This window comes from Arthroderma uncinatum (assembly GCF_011692745.1).
Source record: "Arthroderma uncinatum strain CBS 119779 chromosome Unknown scaffold3, whole genome shotgun sequence".
Taxonomy (NCBI): Eukaryota; Fungi; Ascomycota; class Eurotiomycetes; order Onygenales; family Arthrodermataceae; genus Arthroderma; species Arthroderma uncinatum.
This window is the reverse complement of record NW_022983865.1, coordinates 2,571,729-2,596,373: the sequence shown is the minus strand read 5'-3', so window position 1 is coordinate 2,596,373 and position 24,645 is coordinate 2,571,729. Positions and strand designations below refer to the sequence as shown.

The following is a 24,645-nucleotide window of genomic DNA, read 5'->3' as shown; positions in this document are numbered from 1 at the left end:
GGTATAAAATTCGTTAGATAATCCAGAACGATAATCCACTTTCCAAGACCAAATCCAAATTTGGTCTCCTTCCTTGCTGAGTAGGTATATATTAATCAAGCTCCATTCGCAGGTTTCGGGGTGCTCGACCCGTTTCCTCCGCTCGAGCTTGCACCACTACCTGTCTGCGGAGCTGTAGTTGTTCCCATGGGACCAGCACTCGACACCGGCGTAGGTAGTGTATGTGGGTTAGGACTAGACATCTCAATTTTCCCACCACTTCCGCTGGCTCTTGTGTTTTTATCCTGGTTTTCCTCGCTACTTGTAGCATTGCTTAACTGTCCACGTAACCTGACCACTTCATTTTCTAGTCCGTTAACCCTATCTTCGAGCGCTCGCATATATCCCCATATTCGATCGGACGACGGTAGATTTGGGTTCGGGCTGGGAATCGATAGTTGCCGTGTGGGCTGATCGTTTGGTCCCCGTGAATGCGGCGAATGAGTGAAATAGGACGCTCCTGATATGTTCGCAAGAGAGCCGTTCACGTTGAACCCCTCACTGGATGGGGCACTGGTATAACTACTATTTCCGCTGTTGGTGCCGGAGCTGGGCGCCACGTTACTGTCGATGCTCGACGAGGGATGAGGGGGGTGATGCGGATGTTGGAGCGGCGGGTTAGAGCCGGCGCGGTTGGGGTGATGGGGACCTTGTTGTTGCTGCTGCTGGGAGTGTAGAGTGAAGCGGGAATCTGGAGGGTTGAGACCAGGCGGCGGTGGAAGGTGTGGAGTTCCTGCTTGCGAGCCGGGATGGCTTAGCGAGCCACCTGGTGATGAGACGGATGAGAAGGGTATGCCTAATCCTGTAGAGCCATTGCGCATTTGAGAGTGATATTGTGGGAGATTAGGGGAGTGGGTTTGGCGGAAAGGGTTTTCGGGGCCGTGGCCGAGTTGACGAGAGGCCGCGCTGTTGGGAGAGAGCGGTTTGGGGGATTCGGTCATACCTGATTGCGCAAACATGGATGGCGATGAGGCGCCGGGCGCGAATGAGAGATGGGAAGTGGACTGAGATATCGAGGACGCGGATGAATTAGAGCGCTGATGGGTGCTAACAGGAGGGAAGAGGCCGCCTCCACCTCCACCTCCACCACCGCCTCCGCCTCCTCCACTACTACCGCTGGCAGTTTGCTGCACTCGAGTGGCCGCGAGTGGTGGGTAGGTATTTGATTGATGGGACTGCTGGAAGGAGACGTGGCGTGCAGAACCCGGTTGAGACTGATCTGAAGGGTTATCTTTCTTGATGGAAGGGAGATTCAGGCGCATTTCGTCTTCTTCGTCCATCCGATCTGGTTCCGTATACATGAGTCCCTCCATCCCGTCTTCTGCTACTGGACCGGACCCAGCATTATTATCAGCAAATTCATCTTCACCGGCAAAACTGCCCATGCTAGACCGCCTGCCAGCGCAGCCGCCGGGTCCCTTGTTGTGTCGGGCCAGTGCATCACCACGGGCAAACCGTCTGCCGCACTTGTGACATATATGCGGTCTCTCGCCAGTATGTAGTTTTGTGTGACGTTTTAGATCATGTAGGCGCCTAAATCGAGATTGACATGTTTGGCAGACGTATGGCTTCTCTTGACTGTGGGTGAGAAGATGACTTTTTAAATTATGATGACGGGTGAATTCGGTAGCGCAATATGGGCATCGATGCTGTTTCTTCGAAGACGGAGAACGTGCGCCGGATCTGTTGAGTCCAGAATGCGGGAGACTCATCCCGCGCCGAGGGTCATTTAAGCCACCAGCAGCCGGCATGGGAACAGGATAGGAGTACGATTTGTTGCCAGCTTCTTCCATCTCGTCTCGCTGTTGCGGTTTATCATCTAGCGGATTGGGTTCCTCTATGGGGCCCGGGCTGGCGACCGTCGAGCTGTTCATGAGCGTGGGTGGATTGTCTCCATTGCCAAAGTTATCCGCTGCGCTGGACGGGCTTCTGCGAGATTGTATTTCCTCTGACAGGGTAGGTTTAGATGACCGTCTGGAGCGAACAGGATGGCGATCACGGCCTTCATCCACAACCGTTATTTCTGGCGTCCTCCTGGCGGACAGTGGATTACTGCCCTGACGCTGAGCCTGTTCCTCCTCTGTGCGTTGACCTGTAGACGTCATTGAGGGCGGGGATAACCGCTTATTTCTCTCAGTTAGGGACGTGGAGGTGACGTTCAGTCCCGCGTTCGCGATGGATGATAGGTTGCGCTCGTTTTTCAGGTCGTCGGATTTCAAAAAGAACGAAATCGAGCTCGGGGTTGGGGTCGCAGAGTTGGAGCCACGACCATTCAAAGACCTGGAGGCCGGGCTTGGAGGGCAGGCCGGTTCAGGAGCCTGTGTGAGGGATTCAGCCATGCGAAGACTGCCGGTGCGGCCAGCCTGGGGGGTCTGTTTTGGGGTCACACCGCCCACTACAGACAAGTTGTGGATTTGGGGGAAGCCAGATATCGCAACTATTACAGTTGTTAATCGGCGGGCAATGGGAGGTAGTGACTGGATGTCAAAAAAAAAAGTGTGATGTGATGGGAGAGCAAGCGCTGTTAGGAGGAAGATTTTGGGATAGGGAAAAAATTGCGCGGCTGGCGATGATCACGTTTACGGTCGTTGATGAGCAGCACGCGAGAGCCACGAAACGGGCAGCAGCAAATGATACCAGAGGACGATGAAACGGAGGACTAGCAAGCGCGAATAAAGCGACGGCGAAGAGGGCGAAGCAAGGAGGAAGGGTGACACTCACGGTCTTGGTGGAGGTGGGCCTGGATGTGTCGGCGTTGGAGGAGCGAGTTGTGGCGCAAGCTGACGGGCTAATCTCGCGAGAAAGGAACTGGTAGTGCCAGCCTCGGGTCTGATGCGATCGACAGTAACTCGATAGAGCCAATATCAAGCCCGATATGTAATATTGCGAATTAGCTGGCAAGTGTGACGCCGGGGGCCGTGTCGATTCCCGCGCTTGGGGTCCTTGCGAAAGAGGAAACAGAAGTTGCACGTAGGAAGTAGTATTTCCGTGACGGTTCGGCCGTTGGCAGTCAGGCGACCAGGGCCAGGACCAGCGCAGATAAGTAGCGTATTTTAATTGAATTATGCACTGCGTAGCTCTCTGGCTGCACCTCCGGTGAGAGCTGTTGAAGACTGCAGGAGTCGATCAAGTACAACACGAGCGTACGGTCGATCTGGCGGTGCAATGGCGGCGGCAACTAAGACACCAGCAAGATATACTCCGTAGGAACCCTCAACAATAATAACTTCTCTTGGAGAGGCAAAGCAAGATGGAAACGGCGTGAGGCGGAAACTGGGTACGACGCCACGCTGAATAAGACGCCTCTGCGACCCCTGGTTCAGTCGACGGGCAGCCAAAGCAGATCAGCTGAGGGACGGTAACCGGCTCAACGGCGCACTCAACAGCAAAGACCGGATTTGCATGAATATCGGGCGTGTATCAAGGTGCAGGGAGTGAAGGAAGAAAGAAGAAGATGAAGCTGAAGTCGAAGTTGAAGTTGAAATTGCCCGTTTTGGGGCTGAATTCCTTGTGTACTTTTGGACTGCGCGCAAATACGATGCGTGACCATACGGTATCACCAATACCGCGCTTTGATACGACGATACGCGGCTCGTGGCCGAAGCTGCGGCTCAGCAGCGCGGTCAGGGCGTCGATGGCAGCCTGTGGTTGGCCAGATTAGCCTCCTGCTGCTCCACAGTGTGGAGAGACCCCTGCCGTACGGTCAAATACGGTCCTGTAAATACGAGTGGCTGAGTCAGCATATACATCCTGAGCTCTCTGGCTATAAAAAAGCACGGGAAGAAAAGGTATAAACCGACCAGATATCGTCATTGCGATTTCAATATCAGCCACTGCGACTCATGCGAGTGGAGGGGACAGCCTGCATCCTGCATCAGGGACGGGCGATCCAAGCTTGAGACACGTCCTCGGGCTTGAGTCGCCACGGGGATGTGCCAAGTTTGACGCTTCATGCAGGATGGCGGTTGAGGAGCCCGGTTTCTAGAAGGTCGCCCTCCCTGCTTCTGCCTCGTCGGGGAGCTATTAAACATGGATGGGCGTTTTATCCAGACCTCCCTTAGCTCGTCAAGGCGCTGTTTCAGCGGCTGTGCTGTGACGGAGCTAGACTTGGTCACTAGTAGGTACGGGTACCTAAGTATAAGTTTCTCGCCGGCTGAGCCGAGCTGTGCATGTATATATTTAGTGCAGTGCCAAAAAGTGCCTGCCGCCGGGGAGGTCCTGACGCCTGCAGAACCGGGCCCTGCTGTTACAATTGTTCAGTCCGGGGTAGGTGTTGTTGTGATTGGCAATTCTAGCGTATGTGGCTTCGCCGGGCTTCCTCCATCCATCTCCAACCAACGGCAGCGAGCTAACCTGTGCTCCGTACAGAGTATGTACATATACGAGCCTTTGCTTTTTCTTGACTGGGGGGAGGATGACGCCGCGGCCAAGTGGAGATTGATAAGTTGACGACAAGGATGGCCTGTCTGCTCCAGTAGGACTGGCTCGATTCGACGGAGATGATGGTGAGCCGGGATGCTTTCGAGATTCGAGCTTCCAACTAAACCAAGCTAGAGTGAGGAGGTGTTTTTCTATTTGCCACTGGCCCCCCAATCATGAATAGTTATGGCTCGTCTCTCGATGGCAGCCTTCAAAATACAAGTTACACCGATGGGGCGGTGCTCTAGGCTCAAAATGTATGCATGCACCCGGGAGCCAAGATGACCAATATCCCCTTTCAATAGTATTGATAAAGGCCATTAGATGCTGTGGGGAGAGGGGGGAAAGAGGTGAGATGACATAAAGGAAACCGCCAAATAAACCATTCAGATGAACAAAAAGATCAAACCAGTTGTTCAAGAAGCTAAATTAAGAGATAATGGTGATTATTGCATGCGGAACGAAACGCCAAAGGGCCCAAGATAAAAGACCAAAAATTTGTATACAATGAATAACAAGACAAAGCTGACAGGAAATATAGGTCAAAGACAAGTAATGTGTAAAAGGGGGTATCATCGAGCACTCGTTCTCCTGATTCTCGGCTCTCGGCTCTCGGTTCATATCCTTTCAAGTATGTCCCTTCTCGGCATTCCTCCTCTTCGCGTCTTCCAACGCCTTCCGAAGTCTCTCTTGTTGCTGTTCCTCTGCACTCATTGTACTCGTAGAAGGGGGAGTGGAGACACCAACACCCAAAGCAGGGGGGGTATCGGATGCACCAATACCGCCAGACAAAGACGTAGTTCGCGATCGCGAGTCTGAGCCTGAAGGTGGCGTGAGGGAAGTACCCGCACCGGAACTAACGGCCTGTTCTACGGCTTCTAGCACCTCCTCGATATTCATGATGATAGCATGGTGGCTCGTCCGAACACTGGACATTCTGGCCTGCAAATCGTCCTCGATCTTCTTATCTTCCTTCTTCTTCTCCTCTTCTAGACGGCGGAAGATATCAGCATTGGACTCGGCGACCTTGGCTTCAGCCACCGAGACATCGTAGTCGGCATTGTTGAGAAGTCTGTCGGCGACACCAAAACTTTCTAGCACGGACTCTGAATTTGCGCCGAGAAATTTGACAAATTCCAGAGTATTCTGTAATATCTTGGAGCCGCTGGTGGGGACGAGACTGGGGGTTGTGCGGATAAGGTCCGTGTCAAATTTATTGATTTTGGCGGAGATATCGTCCAGGAGGCGTTGGTTCTCGCCAATTCCACGCATGCTTGCATCGTCAAATATGTCCATCAATTTATTTGTCCGGTCGTCCTTGGCCTTGGCCGCATCGAGGAGAGTCCTCTGTTCCAATGCTGTGAAGTCCTTGTCCATTTGTTTCAACGCTGCAGTTTCACCCAGGAAAACGTAGTAGCGGCGTTCGGCTTTCTTTCTGCGTCGTTCTCGCTCAAGCACACCCGCCACCCGCTTGGCATGGCGGATCTCGAGCTTCTGGAAGATATCCACTGCATTGCGCATGGCGTGGGTAAGTTGGAATTTCGCCAATGAGGAAGCTTTTCCTCCTTCGGGCTGCAAGAGCACGGTTGTTTCATTATACAGGTGCTGCAGCCGTTTAATTTCTGCCGCCAGTCTCTCGTCAACACGCGTAAATACAATCTCCACATACTTTTCAAACTCCTTTCGTTCTTCGTTTAACTGTATCTGAGCCTCGGTCTGTTTGAACTCATCTTCCAATACGTTGATATCGGAGTACCCTATTTCTTTATCGTTGAAAAGAGAGTCGATATGGCTTTCTGATTCCGCCTGGCGAGCTTGACGTTGGGTGTTGACCTGTTCCTGGCGGCTGGCCGCGCTATTATCCCATGCCCCATGCGTTTTTTCAATAAAGGTAAAGTCCTGGGGGAAATTATCGATCTCGTCACGTATCATGGCAACCCTGGAGGTACTTTCGAGGCGTGGTGGCGGGCCAGGCACCAATGCCTGCAGCTCGTCGAAGGTCGCACTTGATACACCCTTCTTAGGCAAAGCGGGCCTATTTGCTAGGCTAGTTCCCGGCCGGTGGCCACGATACGCAACACTCTTCTCTCTGATAAGACCTAAAAAGGTTTCATCGTGCTCGGCGCGTGATGCTGAGCGTTCTGAAGGGAATGATGGAGGGGTTTGCAAAGATGGCTGAGCCATGACACGCCCGCTTTCTACAGACGCCAGGCGCAGTGCAGAGTATCCCTGGTAAGCCGGACGGCTTGGGGGAGCAGATACAGAAGCCCTCCGGGGGTCGGCATTGTACCGGAATGGCGTGTAGACAGCATGTGGTGGCTCAACTGTATATGCAGGGTTCTTCTCTGGCCTTACCGCAGACTCTGGTGGCACTGAGACTGATCGGGAAGGATTTGCGTGCGAGGCTATACCCAAGTGAGTAACTGGGTTCTTCGCACCACCGGCTTGCCCCTGGGACCGAGCGGGATTGGAGGCCGATCGATGCAATCCGTCCGAGCCCGAGCCTTTTCGCATCTGGTTGGTAAGTGCAGAGGCTAGTCGTGGCAATCCACCGGGGCTATAAGAGACGACATCATCTTGCTCACTCGGTGTTGGTGGATCGGGTATGACTATTCTTGACGGTGCTGCCTGTGATTGTGTTGGGGCATCATTCACGTTCGGGCCGGGTGTCGCTGGAGTAACAGCAGGTACTGGTGTAGGCGCAGGTGCCGGTGCCGGTGCCGGGGCGGGAACGGGAGTGGATTCGGATTTCGCAGGCGGTTGGTCTAGGAAGTTTTCCACATTGTACATAATAGCCCGTAGCTTCGACTCTTTGTGCATAAAAGCTGAGAAAAGCTTATACTTCTCCTCCTCTGACTCTGTCTCCATCTCCTTGCGGAGCATGGTAACATATCGCGTCAAAGAAGATTTGTACCACGGATCGAGGTCTTCATATGGATCGGAAATTGTGACGATGGACTGTATGGGTCGGCTATCGGCACCAGATACTGAACGCATTGGACTCTGCTGTTGTGGAGACGCATGAATATGAGAAATAGGTGTAGACACACGGGGGTATTCAAACGTAGAAACTGTGTTTGAACGTTGGTGTTGTTTCGGCTCTGAGTAGCTGGATTGCTGGCTCCCTGCTGCTGCAACTGGTTGCGACCAGACTTCAATAACGCCGTCGATGGCTTTGGCATCAACGGGCGTACCAGATCCGAAGGAGCTGACGCTATCCAGACGACCGAATAGGTTGCCTGTTTGATTCTGTGCACGCTGATTATTAGATTCGACGGGAGAGATTACGTGCGAGTTTGACCGTGGAGGTTGTTCTGGTGAAACTTGCGCCAGAGACGATACTCTGGCTGGTTGCTGTGAAGCCACCTGGGCGTTAGACATTGGGAGCCGAGGGGACGGGTCCGACGGTAATTCAAATGTGTTAGTCTTCTTGACAGGGGTCTCGGTACTCAAGCCGAAAGCAGCTGTATCATCTACTTCCTCTCCTGTCGCCGTATAATGCTCCCAATCAGATGGACCTCCAAATCCAAGGGCTGATGCACTGGTGTCGGTGGTAGTGGCCGTCTTGGTAGGAGCTGTTGTAACGGTAGTTGGAGGTGGTGTGCTGGTAGCAATAGACGCCCGGGCAGAGAGTGGTGAAATAGCTGGGGCAAGGGAGGCAGCGGGAGCCTGTGTCGCCGGGGGAAGTGGCTGCTGCAAGTTGCTATCAGGCGGAGGACTGTGAAGATGATCACGCATCCCACCCATCGGAGACTGGAAGTAGTTGTAATTTCCCGTATTTTCAACATTTTGCGTCGAAGGCTCAGGTGGTGACACTACCGGTTGTTGTTGTTGTTGTTGTTGTTGCTGCTGCTGCTTCTGCTCCGGTGGTGGGAACTGATATTGCTGCTGATCATGTTGATATGGCCCTTGTTGCTGCTGCTGTTGCTGCTGATCATGTTGATATGGTCCTTGCTGTTGTTGCTGCTGCTGCGGTTGTTGTTGCTGCTCAGATTGATATAGGGCCTGTCCTGGCTGTTGACCTTGTTGCTGCTGTCCTTGCTGTCCTTGCTGTTGCTGCTGCTGCTGGGGAGACGGGTCATATTGGTGAGTTGGAGGATGCTGCGAGTATATTGGTGCGGTCTGCCATGCAGAAGCAGGACGCTGGATCTCTGCTTGATATGCTGATGGCAACGGTGGTGGTTGCGGCGGAACGCCTTGGTTGACACCATAGTTCGGGTCAGGGGCCGGCTGCTGCTGCCATGACTGCGGGGGAGGGGGTGGCTGCACTGGAGGATATTCCGGGACATTTATTCCTTGATTTGGAGGATAATACGGCTGACTTGTCTGAACGGGCTGCTGCCACTGTGGTTGTTGCTGCTGGGGAGGATTCTGCATCTGCACCTGAGAGAACTCGAACGCGCTAGCCGGACGAGGCTATACAGAGTATTAGAACAGTGCCTTGCTTCAGTAGCCGGGTGTATGCTTACCGGTAACGGTGGTGGTGCGTTTTGCTGGCTATGGATGCTAGGCTGATGCTGATGTCCATATTGCTGGTTATACCGAACCCCCCACCGCGATGTATCCTGTTGGTTCTGGTCCATCGACGGGGTCCCAGGCATCGGGCCATATGTATTCGGGTTGTAAGTCGACTGAGGCTGCGCATTCTGCGTCTGGTCACCTCCGTGCCATTGTTGAGAATGGTCGCCGGCTGGAGGGAGCGGTGGTGGAGGAGGCAGAGGCGGTTGCTGCTGTTGCTGCTGCTGCCACGGCGGCTGATACGGATGCTGTGAGCCGTACATGGCTGCTGATACCGTTAGATATATCAGCTCCGTATCTTGTGTCTGGGTATAGCTTCGTCCATGAGAAAGCTGCCACTCACCGAAGCTTTGTAACTATATATGTCCGTGAATCGTTGGATCAGGGGCAGACTCTGTATGTCCAGGGTTCATTTAAACCTTCCGGCGGTACCAGAACCAGGGCTCAACCCTTGGAAACTCGAAAAGGACGTCTATCTCAACTTGAGAGACGGTGGTTTGCTCCAGATGTCGCTGTCGTCCGTCTATCGCGATGTTGTGGTCAGGCGCAAGTAGATGCGATGTTCAACCTCGACCATCACCAGATCAAGGTCACGTCGGTTTCTTATTAATTAGCAGCTGCTATAGCTCAACATGCCCAACGCAGAGCCCTTTGACTCCTGATCGCGACCGCCGTTCTTCTGCTTCCAGGAGCTGCGCTGTCGACGCTGCTCGAGAGACTGAGGAGGAGCTCAACCGCCCGCCAAGCTGGGGGCTATAAATATTGCGAATGCGCGGGCTCAGCCATGTTTTTGGGCCCACCAACCAACAGCTATCAAAACCTCCTCTAGCTTCGCATAAACGAGTCGTTGCCGCACCATTTACGAGCCTCATCTTAGCGAGCGCAGAGCTGGCTCCAACCGTCGTTCGTTTCATGCTCTGTCCAGGCGAGGCGGAGGCAGTATGGATACCCAGCATGATTCCACGATACCACGATTCTACGATAACGATTTGATATCCTGCTGTCACTTCGGCCTGAGATGCGGATATCTCTCCAGGCTCATTCTACGTGGGAGATTGCGCTGGGGACCGACTGGCGAGGAATAACTCTCTCCCGATAAACGAGCCTTTGTATGGACTGCTCGAAGTCGCTCTGGATAATGCTTCATGAGTGCCAGTCAATCTTTCTTTGACGTACTACAGTTGTAGTATTTCTATTTCACCTCTGCATTTGCTGCTTCTTGGTTCTATACCATCCCCGTCATCGCAATGGCCGAAATCTCCAAAGTGGCTGGCAGCTGTTTACCATGGAGCAAAACCCAGTCTTTCACCTATGATGATCCAGCATTGCTTCTGACATTGTTAAGAGCTTCATAAAGAGGCTTTGTTACATTGGGCTGCCGTTGTTATTGTCGCCTTTTGGATATCAAGAAGTGACTGAACGCAGCATCTTTAGATATATAAGAGCGAGGATATGAGTCTCTCCATACAGTCATGGCCTTTTTCCTTTCTTTTATCTACTGGTCCAATGCCCTTTGTTCCCTTCGCTCCAGATATACCCTTTGATGCGCCCTAAGCTACAATAGAGCTGGATTCCCGCTACTCTGGCTGTGTCCAACCATGATCCTAATTATTCTTACCACTCTACCAATCCCCTACGGCTATTCCCTAATGCTTCAAATATACAACAATCCTTGAAGCAGGCTGCTAACTGTTCACTTCCAACAGACTATTTGTCGATATTTTAACCGGGCTGGCCTGGTGAAATCGGTGGAAGAAAGCCCAGGGTGGTGGTTTACAAGCTAGCACAGGATTTACGGCATTAATCTATACCGACCTTTAACTCCAGCATGGCGGGGAGCCAGCCTCAACCAGCGAGGGCCCCTCCAAGGGCTATAGAATGCCAGGTACCAGTTGGATCCGATCTCGCTGCACCAGCCTATCCCAACGGACCGACCCTATTCAATGAAGTTGAGTGGGGGCCTTTTCCCTCTGACGAAAATATAGCGAAGGCCTATAAAGTGTGGTCGATACCAAACAACACGCTGACGGCATCCCATCCCTCAACCGACATTCCCTCTGCTTGCCTTGCAAGGAACGTCTATGAAAGCATCCTATCTTCCTCCAACTTGCCAATTGATAAGGACAAATTCGTCCGCCAGTCGTCTAGGGATGGTGAAGGTCGCCGTGGCTGGTTATACAGCGAGATATTTGATTCCGAGCCGGACTCTGCACAACAAGCCCAGAACGACAGCGCCCCAAATGTCTTGGTCCAAGGTCATAATCCTCTCATAGACACCAAATATTGGACAAAAGCAAGGCTCCAGCCAGAACTCCGTGCAAGAGGAGTCCCAGCAAATGATCTGGTCTCCGTTCTGAGACAGAGGCTCTATGATGACGAACTACAAAAACTACAAGCCAGTACCCCAAATGATGAGGATAAAGGTAGTATTCTGCCTCGCCAGGACTTATCGGAGTGGGGTGTCAAACGATCAGCGGATGACTATATGCTGAAAATAACCTCCAAACGCCGACTATCACCCCTTGATATGTATACTTGGGCGATATCCCTTAGCCCTTATAATCCCACGTACTGGACCAGTCGTGCGTACTTATATTATCAGATGGGCCACTTCGACCTGGCAATTGGCGATGCATATCGGGCGCAGCTTTTGTGTGAAAAACTTGCCAATCCGTTGAAGCGTCACATGCAGCCTGGCCTTTACATACGCATCTGGGATGCTATCGAACGCCATATACTGCAGATTGACACTAAACAGCCTGAATTGTCTACAGTGGTTGAGCTCGTGCGAAAAGGAAATGGGGTAAACAGCTTTATTCCCCTACTTCGCAAAACAGTCCATCATATTATAGTTCTTAGTTTGCTGGCAATGCAATGCTGGGAGGACTACGCTGCTACCGAACCATACTTGAGGACAAGACTTATCATGGCTGACCGTGACAAAATTGCGCTTCAGCAACGGGAAGTGAAGTTGGCGGAGTTCACTCGCGATGCAGCAAGAGAAAAACGGCACAACTACCTCGAATACTTCTTTGAGCGACATTATGGTTTCATCACTTGCCGTCAGTATCCGTACGAACCTTGGGACAGCGTCCTGGCGATAGAGCAGATTGCGGAAAGGATGAACAAAGATATGGTGAATGAATCACAGGCCTTGACCTACAGACTTCAACACATAAAAGTGGATGTCGATGAATACCGACTAGCAGTCTACGCCGATGAGGATATACCCAAGGGAGCCGTCATCTATGTGGACGAGCCTTCAATCAGGGGCCACCTGCAACGCCTAAGGCCTTCAACGCACCGCTGTGAGAACTGTAAACGGCCAGTCACTCCTACCCCGGCCGTGATGCCGTTTGAAAAAAGTGATGCAGATAGTAATTCCACTTCCTCGAACCCCTCGAGTTGCGAATGCGCCAATTGTTTCAGGACGCCTTTATACTGGTGCTCTACAGACGGCGACTCTGACTCAAGAGGATCTTCTAAGCAGAGCCCCGAACCTACGACGGCTTCTTCCGCTGCTCGCAAGGGCCGTAGGACACGTTCTCGCGCCCAAAGCTTTGACACAGATGATGAACAGGAGACTGCGAGAGGCACCACCACAAAGAGACAAAAAAAGAATGGCGATGCCGCCAGCCAGCGTCTCTCGTGTCTCGAAATTGCAAGATCTTTATATCACAACCGGGTATGTGGGAGAAACTGGAAATGGCTACACGATACTATGCGACCAAACCGGTGGCCTGATGGATCCGTGCCTAGGGAGCTAGGCACACTCTCCCATACAAATGAGAAGCATGGCACTCTGTTGAGCTTGCTTCTTAGAGAAGTTTTTGACATCACACTTCTCAGACGCAAGACTGATAACAAGCCTAATTTGCTGGCGTATGAAATCGATGAGCTCATGCCGATTATGCAATGGTCTGCTCTCACCAAGAATCTACCGTTCTCGTTTGCGGCAAATATTCAAGTCCCCTTCGACATCCTTTCGTGCCTGGGTGTGGACATCTTTCGGGATCTTACGTTTGATACATGGGTGATCCAGCTTGTGCTGAGAAAATTACTCGTGTCAGCTATCCCCTGGCATCCAAATGACGAAAGGGACAAGGACATTCCAGAAGCTGTGAAGGAGAAAGTCAAACGTACCAAGGAGATCACGAAAGTGGACGCAAAAGACGTTGATGAAGTCATGCCGACCTTTCCTGATCTTTATGTCTTCCCTGTGGTGTCTATATTCAAACATGCCTGTCCGCCACATCACAATGTAGATTGGCATTGGGATACGGAAATTCCTAACCGGCTTATTTTACATGCTAATAGGGCTATAAGAGGAGGAGAGGAATTGTTCTTACGCTACTCAAAGGTCGCTCTCACCAATGACACAGCATGTCGACTCTTCAGCAGACCCTGTGATTGTCCTGGATGTGGGAGAGACCATCAAACGCCAGACATGAATATGCCTGATGATCATTATGGAGATGTAACTAGCAGTGAAGAAGAGAGACCAGATACACCACCGTCTGACAAACCAAAGGAACCACACCAAGGCCCAAATCCAGCTAGAACATCAAGTCAAGAGTCAAGCCAAGAAGGGGCACCTGATAGCAACGATGTGAGCGAAGATTCAGCAGAACAGGGGAGCGATGAGAGTGACCAGGCGGCAGATGTGGAAGATCAAGGCCAGGAAGAGCTGGATGATTACACGAGCAGCTCCCAGGAGGAGCCAGGAGCGGAACTATTTGCAGGAACTCATCTACAGAATCCGCCTTACGGTGAACCACCCAGCAACACCCTCCCAGGAGACTCATACCTAGCAGCAGCACAGCGGGCCTTAGAGCAAATGCGGGAAATTGGGCGTGCGACTATATCTGCCATACGGGACGGGGCCCAAGAACCTGTGCAGCAGCAGGGTGGGCAACAGCAACCTCTAGCAAAAAATGGATCTACACCAACTCACAATCCGATGCCAGCTCCATCTCTACCTAACCAATCGAGCACCGGCAACTCTGATGTACCACAGCTCCAGATACCACGACCACCATCACGTCCTGGCGGTGCGCGTGTAAGACACAACGGAGTTTTAATGACTTCCACTGAGTACAATTTACTTCGTATGCAAGAGGCCGTAGATAGCCAGCCACAGGAGCAAGAACAAGAACAGCAACAACGAGAACTGCAGAGAACTAGGAGGGCTGAACGTCGTCGTGATGATGGAGGTGGCGCATAGTATTTCGATTGCGTTATTGATTTATTGCTAAAGTTATTCCTATTCCATATTATGGTTTTTTATAGCTTGTTTATGTTTTGGATATTTCGTATTCTATCTCTGGAGTGTACGAGTTGATATTTTATCTTTTATCTTTTATCTTTTATATTTCATTACCTGCCATGACAAGACAATTAAAGCGAGTCATTAGTTAACCTCAGATTTACAGGGAGCAAAGCGGCGTTTGCTGGCCATACTTCAAATGCAACAAGAAAATAGCATGAACCATTAGAAGGCAGCCCCAAGACTGGTCTAGAGGTTAGTAACAAAGATTTATCTCAACACATTGCATATCATAGTACCTGTATAAATATGCACTTATAAATTGCAGTCATCGTATGCTATATAAGCATGCCCACGAGAATATCAGAAAAAAACGAGGCACATCCACGCCATCCTGCAAGTGCTTTACGGCAAGATGAGATTTTCTCCAATCCCGGCACCCTCTAGATCGAAGGGTCCTCATATCCGTGACTATCGCTTGGTTCGCGAATGTTACCTTTGATAAGATCTATTAATCATGATGCAGCCATAACACTGTGCTGAGGCTCTGTAAAGTGATCAAATGACTAATATCCAAGCGGGTATATTACCGATATAAGAATTGTGGCACAGCAATATCCGTCACATATCCGGGAACCCTTGAAGGATTTGGCGCGGAAAGAGCTGGGGAATAAACGATGCGGATAGTTCTGTGTAGTTGTGCTTTGCCCGTAAAATGGTAATATCGTCATTGTTGGGATATCGTCATTGTCGGGAGTTGCCCGGCCTGGCCAGGCCTCCCCGTCTATATCCGCCGCATTTTGGGCTATGATGCAAGATAAATGCTTCTGCCCTTGCGCCTAGACGCACTCCTTCCAGTTCCCCGAGAGATGTTGGAATGTTGACGCTAACAAAAGTGGCCGTCGAGGGTTGCAGCTTGACAATATGGGACATCAACGCCGCCATTGGACACTCGCCCTGCTGTGGCGAATCTAAAATTCCCTGACCAAGGCACAGATGTATCTGCAGTCGTGGTCGGCAAGGAGAAACAGGCGAAGACGGGGCCTTCTGGAGTGCAGGTTCAGCTTGGACAGGATCAGTGCCCGCCGGGATGGCCGCTTATTACGACACGGCCAACCCCGTCACGCGCATGGTAGGACACAAATAGCATGCGGGAGCAGCCCAAGCGCCCGGAGTATCCTTGGATCGGCCTATCAGACATGTAAATCTGATATCCTTGGGCAGGGAATCGACCCTCGAGGATCACAGAAACGATCGGCCGGTGTCCCTTTCGAACATGTGATTGAAACTTTCTTAAATGACGAGCAGCCATGTGGAAGGGGGTATGTAGTAACAGCCTCGCAGAAATGACTCGGGGGGTAAACCGGTATTACTGGGCCATGAAAAGTGAAGCCAAAGTGGCCGCATGAGATAGCGTGCGGCACAGCAGTTTTTTTTTTGGAGAACATAGCCTCATCTTGGGGGGCAGCGGCCAATTAGACGTCTAAAGCCCAGTGTATCATCGTGACCTAGGACATGGGAGCGTAACTCTGCATCTAGTTCCCCGAAATATCAGGAAGACGCCGTCGATATGAGGCTCTGATATGGAGAAAGATCCGCCAGAAATGGAACGGGACAGGGAGGTTTACTGCTTAGTCATCACGACCCCTTTTTTTCTTCCTCTGCCTCCTGGAACTTCGACCACAGTTCGGCCTCACGAACAACGCGCAGCCTACGCCGTAACCCTGACCGCAACGGAGGTAGAGCCATGCATATGCCATACTCTACTTGTATTTCCTTTTGGCGGCTGTTCTCCTAGCCTGTCTTTTCTCCTTTCCGCTCGTTTCTGAGGCGCTGAACTGCGTCGAGAGAACTATTCGAGCCTCACGCTCTCCTATGCCACAACAGACTGGATGCTGAGCCTCTCACGCTGTGACATATTGAAGAATCTATTAACGGGCTGCATTATACCAAGAGGAATATACGCCAGGATGATTGCTGCCTTGAAGTGGACCCCGAAGCCCGCCGGCCGCAGGGTGGGGTGATAATAATATGGCGGCGATGTCGTTTTGATATCATCATACTAACATGTAGCATCCTCAGAACGTTGCAACGTTCTCGAACACCCCAAATTACTCGACCATTCCTGGGATAATTCTAAGCGAGCATGGAATGAAGCGGTTGCCATTGAGATGTTTTCTCCACCTGGCGGCTCATCCATGGGAGTTGGATGCTCTATTGGACGGCTCCTCCATGCGGCCTTTCCCTCGTCCCTGCAGTACATCGTATACCCATGAGCATACCATCTTAGATGACCCTAAATTAGTCAAATATGCACGTCTTGCATTGGTCTTCCAGTCTGTGCCGCAATCCGGGACCTTTTACCACCCCGGTCACCCCCTACCTGACGAGGGACCCTGAAGAAACCCGGCCATTACGCCGTTTTGGCTGGAGGTGCTAGTTATGCAATGCTAGACGATGCCAGGATCCCCACTGTTTGGAACACGGAGGGATAATCGATCAAAGATGGCCCTAGCTTTACATGGGCTTACTCTTATCTGGCTTCCTTTCTCCTTTTACTCCGACGCTTGGGAACACAGATACTTCGCGTCACCGTCAAACGTAAGCGCCGCTAGAGATATCCGGATACCAGTTGTGATTCGGCCGCTCTAGTAGCACTCTAACTGCCATCCCTTGCTCAAGTCATTTCGGCCTTATCGTTCACTCAGGCTGCGGATTAATTCTACGCCCCCCCTACCGCAACGACCTACGGCGACCTCTGTAGATCCCGTCTCGACCTATGACTGTTCCTTAGTCTGGCATCCAAGGTACAAAAGGAGGCCAGTCACTCCGAAATCTAGAGGAGAAACTCACGATATCACTCTCCTCCGTCCTCAGCCTTCAGATCATTCAAAACAACCTACTTGACTACTCTATCGGAACACTTGAGCATTTTTTTTGTAGTCGACTCCTAATTCTCCATTACCCCTCACATGTCTGCTCCTACGAAGGAACTTGGAAACTTATCACTCGGAAGTGACATGTCTGCTCCCCATGCAGGATCACAGAGACAAGGGCAAAAGCCGCCCTACGATACCGAAGAATCCTCTGATAGCGAATCAGAAGAAGAGTCGTCGAGTAGCGATGAGGAGAGCGGTTCACCCTCATCAGCTGCTGTGACTGTTCGGGGAAGGTCGTCAATCACTTACGACCTGCGAATGCTCTCTCAGAGTGCAAGAGCAAAAGCGCGACATGGGCTAAGTGGAGAATTTTCTGTCGAAAAATGCAGGCCAATTTACGGTGGTGGATATGATTTCCATGTTGTTGATCATGGCCGCGTCTATGTGGGTGAGGGCCCGATGACATGCTCATGCCCAGACTTTCAAGACAGCCGCATTGCGTGCAGACATGTATATGTTAGTTCTCCCGTTGATAGGCTACTCTTGGTATTACTGGCTGCAGCTAACAACAAAATGGTGCATCACAGTGGCTTGTCGATCAACTTCATCGATGGGTATTGCCAGGGAGGCCATCTGCTGGGCTCCAGCTCTCGCCAAAAGGGGAGTGTTCTACGCTTGACCCGATGCTGGATCTAATCGGGGACAATATGAAAGATATTTGCCAGAAGGTGAAATGGCCATACATCCCTACCCCCGGGACGCCTACAGATATGTCCCAGTACAACTCGACACCCATGAGTCGACCTGAGAAAGCACGAGATCTCCTTTCTGCTTTCAGTGCAGACACAATGCCAGATGAGTTCCGTCCCGAGCTAGTGGAAACCATTGGCCAACCTCGCACACCCGAACAGTGTGTGGTTCAAGGTGATTTCGAAGCGACCATGTTTCGTCTTGCTGTGCATGATGAAAGTGTATACGCTAGTCTTCGCAAAGTTATGCCCTCTGGAGCCCGCGCAGCTATATTCTTTGATAAAATACAGCGGAGGATACGCGCCCTACTCGTCGATTTCAACCAGTATCGGCAAAAGGGCACACCAAGACAATCCGACCGTATGGCCCTGGAGGTCGATGTCGTTGCTGAGGAAATGCGAGCTCACTTACGACAAATTCAGAAAAATACGCTATCTCGCAGCCCCCGCGGCTTCAAGGGCGCCGCAGAGGCTCTGTTATATCTTCTCCGCACGATTTGTCAATATAATTTTGATTCATTCGAAGCCAGCACATGGGATCGTGCATCCGGCTCTGACGAAACTGCCGAAGATCGAAACCTATACTTCCAACTCATCTACAACCCTGTTGATGGAGACGACTTCTTCGTCCTTTCTTGCCTCGAGCTGTTACCAGAGGAGGTCCTCCAGCAAATAACCCCCCAACTTGATGCTATATTTAGTGATATGCAGATGAACGGGGCGCCAGTGCCGTATCTCCGCAAACTCCACAGCATTATAGCTGGTGATGTTTCTGCGAGGGCCGCTGTAGGAGCGGGTGGTCAAAAGCGCCCCGCAACTTCTGGGTCCGTTAGTGGCCGCAAGAGGACGAAGTGATGGCCCTCTACAACAGAACGGCGAATAATCTGCGATTGCTTGCCCTTCGATTTATCGCTACCATATTGGCTGGGCCAAGGTTTTAGGTTTTTGATCTCTACTCTCGACTAATTCTCATAACTATAACATCGGAATACCCCTGGTGGATAGTACGTTAATATCTAGTTCAATAAAAAGAACCCTGAGGTTTAATTTCTTCTTATATGAATTAATGACGTTGTTATTGTAAAACTCGTCGAGAGCGTATTGCACATATCAAGGCTACCCAGCTGGGAGCATCACGATAGGTCTAGAACAACCCTTCCCTGGATCTCGCCGCGATTCATCTCCTCAAATACATTTGTAAGGTTCTCCATCTTCTCCACGCGGAAGTGAGTCTTGATGAGGCCTCTCGCTGCAAAGTCCAATACCTCAATGGCCTCTTTCCTGTTCCCTACAAGTGAACCCACGACGGTAAGGGAACGCTTGATCATACGCGAGGGTGTGCAGGAAGCTATTGGCTGTACTTCATGTTCAGGTAGCCCGACACAGACCAGTGTACCGTTAGTACGCAGCAACTGTAGAGACTGTGTATACGCAGTGTTCGATCCTGGGCAGACGATGGCTACATGGGCACCCAGACCACCAGTCAGGGAGTTGACTTTTTCAACGAGGGCTTGCGTCCCCTTTTCGTCAGGCGGGTACTGGGTCATATCGATGAAATGTTCTGCTCCTGAATCGAGAGCAATCTTCTCTTTGCTTCCGTGGTCGATGCCAATGACTCGATGGCCGAGTCCCTTGCTGGACAACTGGGTGGCTATGTGCCCCAACCCGCCACCAGCGCCTGGGATGACCACCCACTGGCCTGGTTCGGCGCGGGAGCGTTTAAGAGCAGCATAAACTGTCACACCAGCGCAGAGCATGGGTGCTGCTTCATCGGAGGGAAGACCGTCCGGGATAGGGGTAACATAGTGTGCCGGTCCGAGGACATACTGCTGGAAAGTACCTGGGGTATAGTAACCAGAGACCTTCTGGTTAAGGCAGCATCCATCAGTGCCTTCAAGGCAGTAAGCTATTCATATAGTTAGAATAGCGTCGGTTCAAGGAACGAGATGGATGCTTACCGCAATTGCCACAAGCAGATGAAACCCATTTGATGCCCACACGGTCACCAATTTTGAGGCCCGAGGATTCAGCTCCAGGGCCAAACTTGACGACCTTTCCGACTCCTTCATGGCCGCCGACCTGGCCCGACTGAGTTGGTTTTATAAAACCAGGCCACTAATTATCCAGACCTGGTCAGCGAATAACGTCATAGGCAACACAAGATCAAACACATACGCCGCTGGTCATAACAGAGAGATCAGAATGGCAAACTCCAGAGTGTGTCCTAGCATCAGGAGAAGGATTAGTATTGTTCAAACATCAGTTTAGGTGAAGAGTAGATGCATACAAGTTGACCAGCACCTGGCCAGTTCCTGGCTCGGGGACATCCACCATCGTCAGTTTGGTCGACACGCTGCCTGGTTTGTCGTAGACCATGGCCTTCGCCTGCGCTGGGATCTCGGGAGACGTCATCGTCGCTGCTTAGTAGCTTGGATACAGAGATCAATGTGAGTAGGTTGATTTTATATCGTGGTTGTTGTGAAGTTGAACTGACAGAGGGGGCAAGGCGACTTTATAGCCACCAACTATAGAGTTATGTCTTCGTTATTGGGTTACAGCCACTGGTCAACCATACTGACATGCCTATCTCTCGCAAACATCTCGCCTAGCTTTAGAGTGTGAAACGCCCCGCGGTCAGCTCATTCAAAGAGAGGGGAAGCCTCATGTTGTATCGGAGAGCTGCGTGGTTGGCTGGCACTTCTTGCATTCGCGTCGATGATGGCATTTTTATGCAGCTTTCCATCGACCAGGGATCAGGATACAGAACTGCTGTCTAACCTCGGCAGGGCCTAGCCCGTCATCATGCCACGCTGTGCATCTTATATTACAGGGAACGGAAGAGCTATATGAGCGGGAACTCAGCAGGCAGCGATTTTATACGCTGTCTGAGCTGTTCGGCACCAGACATCTCGCTTACCATCTTCCCCGGTCCCTCGCCTCTCCAGCAGCATCTCGACTATTTTCATCCATCTCGTCCAAGTTGTCTCGTTATCGCCCCCGCCGATGTTGCAGATCGGCCAATCGCTCCCAAACATCACTCTTGCAGTGCCGAATGTGGTGAATATGGCATCTGTCCAGGGCTGGATAGCTTCTACGGTGGAGGATACCAGCTCTGCCTCGTCTAATTCGTCGTCTACTCGTCTCGGGAGCGGCGGGAGCTCGGAAAAGAGGCCGGAAAGCTTCATGTATGTGTTTGGATAGGCCGAGAGAGACGTTATGTGCCTTTTCCACTCGATGAATTCTGGATGGTTAACAGTTTCAGAGAGTGGTATGCGTAGATTCGGCTTGCACAGATGGTCTATCCGCCTGGTTAACAACCGATGGACCGACAGGCGTTGGCGGTCAGTAGCTTACTTAGAATCAATTTCACCTGGCATCCCTCCTTGTATAGTATCTTCGTCAATTCCACGGTCTCCTCAAGTTGCTGTATACCGCCTCTCCTGACATCAACTCCAAGGTCAAATGCCAAACCGCGTTGATCAAGCCACTTTAGGCCATGTATAAAACTGTCCTCCAGCATCGTACCTCGACGCTTATCCTGGATTAGGTACCGCACTCCCTTGATCTTTTTCCATATGCTCGCTCCTTCGTCATCCTGCCCTGTCCGCTCCTTTACCTTTGACATGTATAGTTCTAGTCCCGTTGGCCCTAGAGGAACCGGTGCCCAAGGGATCATGGCTAAACATAGCTGTTTGTCTGAAGATGTATGTCCTTCGCCATCTGGCGGAGTCCCACGGACTATGCGTGTAAGAAAAGAAACCTCGTCAAGAACATGGGTCCAGTCCTCGGATGAAAGCGAGGATATTCGATCTGTTTCAACATAGATGAAGCCTTTCAGGCGATAGTTAGATGGCGAAGATGAAGATGCAGGCTCTAGAGTAGTAATGGACGTAGAGGTGGCATCAAGGTATTCTTTGACAGAATGCTGAGAACCCAAAGAATTAGAAGGTGAGTGCCATGCAAGAGTATTCAGGTGCGAGGCCGTCCAGAGGTGGACGTGCGAATCAATAACGGGAATCGCCATTTTGAAGCGTTTCTTGTGGCTGTCTAGTTATCGATTTTGGTAGTTGTGCCTATGGAGTTACAAATATCAAGAAATCTAAACAGAGCAACATCTCGACAGGCATTATTTCTTTAAATATCCAACTTTCGTATTCAACCAATCACATAGTTAATTAACGAATCAATAAATAATACAATTGGCTCTGTTGGCCATGGAAATAAGACTCATCTTGAAATTCATGCAGTGTACTTTGAACCGTTCTAATATACCAAACGTTCTAGTTCATATATATATATCCATTTCTTAATCAGCTCCAAATATAGAGAACGGGGTGGGAATTGGATCCGCCACTTGGACGGTGAAGCCCCAAAGGCATGATCCATAGAGAGTTGGCGGTAGGATTCGAAAGTAACAGCTGAATAGCTGTTTCTAACTAGCATGAACAGAGTACCAACAGCGATAGAGCGTACCTTTATAGCGGCGTGGTGCTATCATATATATAGCAAATGTATACAAGACAGGGGTCAAGATCCAACAAGAGTGGAGTGGAAGGATTGGCCAACGTGTCTTAGCTAGAGCCGCGAATCCCCGTACTCACATACATGGCAGCAAGCATGTAACCGGGGCGAAGCCTAGCGGTTCCTAATCCAGAGCTTCCGCCGGGCCTTTGGGCGAATCCTTTGGCCTAGGAGATTAATAATAATAGCATGGGCGACGCAAGAGATATAATGTCGGATGGGATGGATCGGACACCAGAGGCCTCACAGATGGCATCTTCACTTCATCCATTTCCTCCTTGATATAGCTGCGATGAAATGCATACCCCAGCGTCATCGATGGCAGAGCTTGATATGTCTCGCCGTTTTTAGCATCCTTGCCATCTATTCATCTGGCTACTACCTCACTCGCATTCCACGCCATGGCCGTGACCGGACGAGTACGGACCATCTCTCGAAAACAGATCTGTCAAATGCCACGGAGACAGCGGCTGCGTTTGTGCCAGGCGTGGTAGAGCCGGGTAAACATTATACACGCACGCTCGTTATAGCGAGTCTCCAGGAGGAAGATACCAGCTGGGCCCGCGAGCTCGCTCGTGATGACAGGAGCTTGACGGCAGCAGTGTATATTGTTGACAATCCCACCGCACCGCTCACTGTGCCCAGAAATAAGGGCCATGAGGTGATGGTCTATCTGACACACATCATCGATCGATATGACAGCCTCAGCGACGTGTCTATCTTCATGCACGCTCATTTGGTTACATGGCATAACAACGATATGCTAGACTCGAATTCTGCAAACATGGTGAAGCGGCTTCGAAGTGAGAAGGTGATACGCGACGGCTACATGAGCCTTCGCTGTCATTGGGAACCGGGCTGTCCAGGTAACATCCATCCGACAAAAGGGGGTGACGACCTCGCGAACTTCCCCGAGGCGGCTGTGATGGCGAAATCATGGCAACAGCTTTTCCCCGAGAGCCCAATCCCAGAGGTGCTCTCGCAGCCATGCTGTGGGCAATTCGCTGTAAGCGCCGATCGCATACGTCGGATACCGCGGGAGACTTATATATTCTATCGAGACTGGCTTCTCAACTCGCCCTTGCACGACAGATTATCTGGTCGAGTGTGGGAGTATGTTTGGCAGTACGTCTTTGCAGGCGTTGAAGAACTTTGTCCGGAGGAACACGTCTGTTATTGCGAGGGATATGGGATATGCTTTAACGGGAAACATGAGTATGATTATTATTATGAGATGCGGTCTCTGGGGATTGACATTCAGCGTCAGGTTGATGCCCTCAAAACAAACGGGACCGTCCACGAAGGGTCAGAACTGAAAGTCCAAGCCCTACAAACTAAAATATCACATTTGTTGGGTGAGATGGATAAAATAAAGTCAAGGGTGCTTGGTCATTAAACATAGCAGCAATCAGGGCTGGGATAGCAGAGTGATAAGTCTGTTTATTTATATTTTGTGTGTAGAGCTTTAAGCTTATTATAACTATCGGCTAGCTCCTGAGCCTTATTCGTCTTCTCTTAACATTTCTTCTGCTGGTTTACGCCAACTCCAAGGACTCTACAAGACAAGCGAAGGTGGTCATAATTGGCCAGCAAGGGTTGCCGGTCACGGAAAATAGAGCACTCGTTTCACTTAAGCGACAAACGACATGATCGGCCGCTTTTCTCGGGATATATAGCTTGATCCCTCACCATACTCAGGTAAATACAGAGTTCACCATCTGGCACTCGGGTTGAAATGCACCGAGCGAGCAATTACGTCAGAGGTTCCCATGCGTAAAAGCAATTCAGCCTATTTGGTTTAGACAGCTCGAACAGTCCAGGATTTTTGTGTTAGAAAGAGGTGTATTTGAAAGTTTTTCGACGCTGCCAACAAGTTTTCAACATCTGATCATGATGGCTATCAGTATAATTAGGATAGACGCCAGTGATAATTCTGTAAGAACCATCACTGGAGATTTACAAACATCCCCCCATCAACCAGAAGCTGTGCGCCAGTCTAAGCAGGAAGACAATCAGTACGCAGCAACAGGATACCGACAGCAAGGTAGCAGAACTTACCACATAGCCACTCAATTCATTGCAAGCTAGGAAAACCGCAGGTCCAGCTAGATCCTTGGGCTCTCCCAGCCGACCCAACGGCACTCTCCCTTCCATATAAGCTCTCTTTTCATCGTCCTTCAAGTCCTCCTCATTTAACCCCGTCCGTATGGTTCCAGGTAGCAATGCGTTGCATCTGATACCGTATTTGCCCAGT

General features: G+C 50.9%; 6 protein-coding genes across 6 annotated transcripts; 3 read left to right on the top strand and 3 right to left on the bottom strand.

The window, feature by feature from the left end:
* Positions 1-95: 95 nt before the first annotated feature.
* GIQ15_04534 (uncharacterized protein) lies at positions 96-2,378 on the bottom strand (the record flags this gene model as incomplete). Its single annotated transcript, XM_033551951.1, has 1 exon — positions 96-2,378. One exon carries the CDS (start codon positions 2,376-2,378, stop codon positions 96-98), a length of 2,283 nt encoding a protein of 760 aa, XP_033405681.1.
* Positions 2,379-5,085: 2,707 nt separating this feature from the next.
* GIQ15_04533 (proline-rich protein HaeIII subfamily 1) lies at positions 5,086-9,059 on the bottom strand (the record flags this gene model as incomplete). Its single annotated transcript, XM_033551950.1, has 3 exons — positions 5,086-8,176; positions 8,534-8,874; positions 8,928-9,059. 3 exons carry the CDS (start codon positions 9,057-9,059, stop codon positions 5,086-5,088), a joined length of 3,564 nt encoding a protein of 1,187 aa, XP_033405680.1.
* Positions 9,060-10,804: 1,745 nt separating this feature from the next.
* Positions 10,805-14,200, top strand: GIQ15_04532 (SAP domain-containing protein; the record flags this gene model as incomplete). The annotated part of the gene is made up of 1 exon (XM_033551949.1): positions 10,805-14,200. The coding sequence occupies one exon, from the start codon at positions 10,805-10,807 to the stop codon at positions 14,198-14,200; it is 3,396 nt and encodes a 1,131-aa protein (XP_033405679.1).
* A 3,014-nt stretch (positions 14,201-17,214) lies between these two features.
* On the top strand, positions 17,215-18,725 carry GIQ15_04531 (uncharacterized protein; the record flags this gene model as incomplete). Its single annotated transcript, XM_033551948.1, has 2 exons — positions 17,215-17,565; positions 17,709-18,725. The coding sequence occupies 2 exons, from the start codon at positions 17,215-17,217 to the stop codon at positions 18,723-18,725; spliced, it is 1,368 nt and encodes a 455-aa protein (XP_033405678.1).
* A 278-nt stretch (positions 18,726-19,003) lies between these two features.
* On the bottom strand, positions 19,004-21,894 carry GIQ15_04530 (alcohol dehydrogenase; the record flags this gene model as incomplete). Its single annotated transcript, XM_033551947.1, has 6 exons — positions 19,004-19,776; positions 19,829-19,985; positions 20,046-20,094; positions 20,158-20,287; positions 20,788-21,111; positions 21,225-21,894. The coding sequence occupies 6 exons, from the start codon at positions 21,892-21,894 to the stop codon at positions 19,004-19,006; spliced, it is 2,103 nt and encodes a 700-aa protein (XP_033405677.1).
* A 789-nt stretch (positions 21,895-22,683) lies between these two features.
* On the top strand, positions 22,684-23,787 carry GIQ15_04529 (uncharacterized protein; the record flags this gene model as incomplete). The annotated part of the gene is made up of 1 exon (XM_033551946.1): positions 22,684-23,787. The coding sequence occupies one exon, from the start codon at positions 22,684-22,686 to the stop codon at positions 23,785-23,787; it is 1,104 nt and encodes a 367-aa protein (XP_033405676.1).
* Between the last annotated feature and the right edge of the window lie 858 nt (positions 23,788-24,645).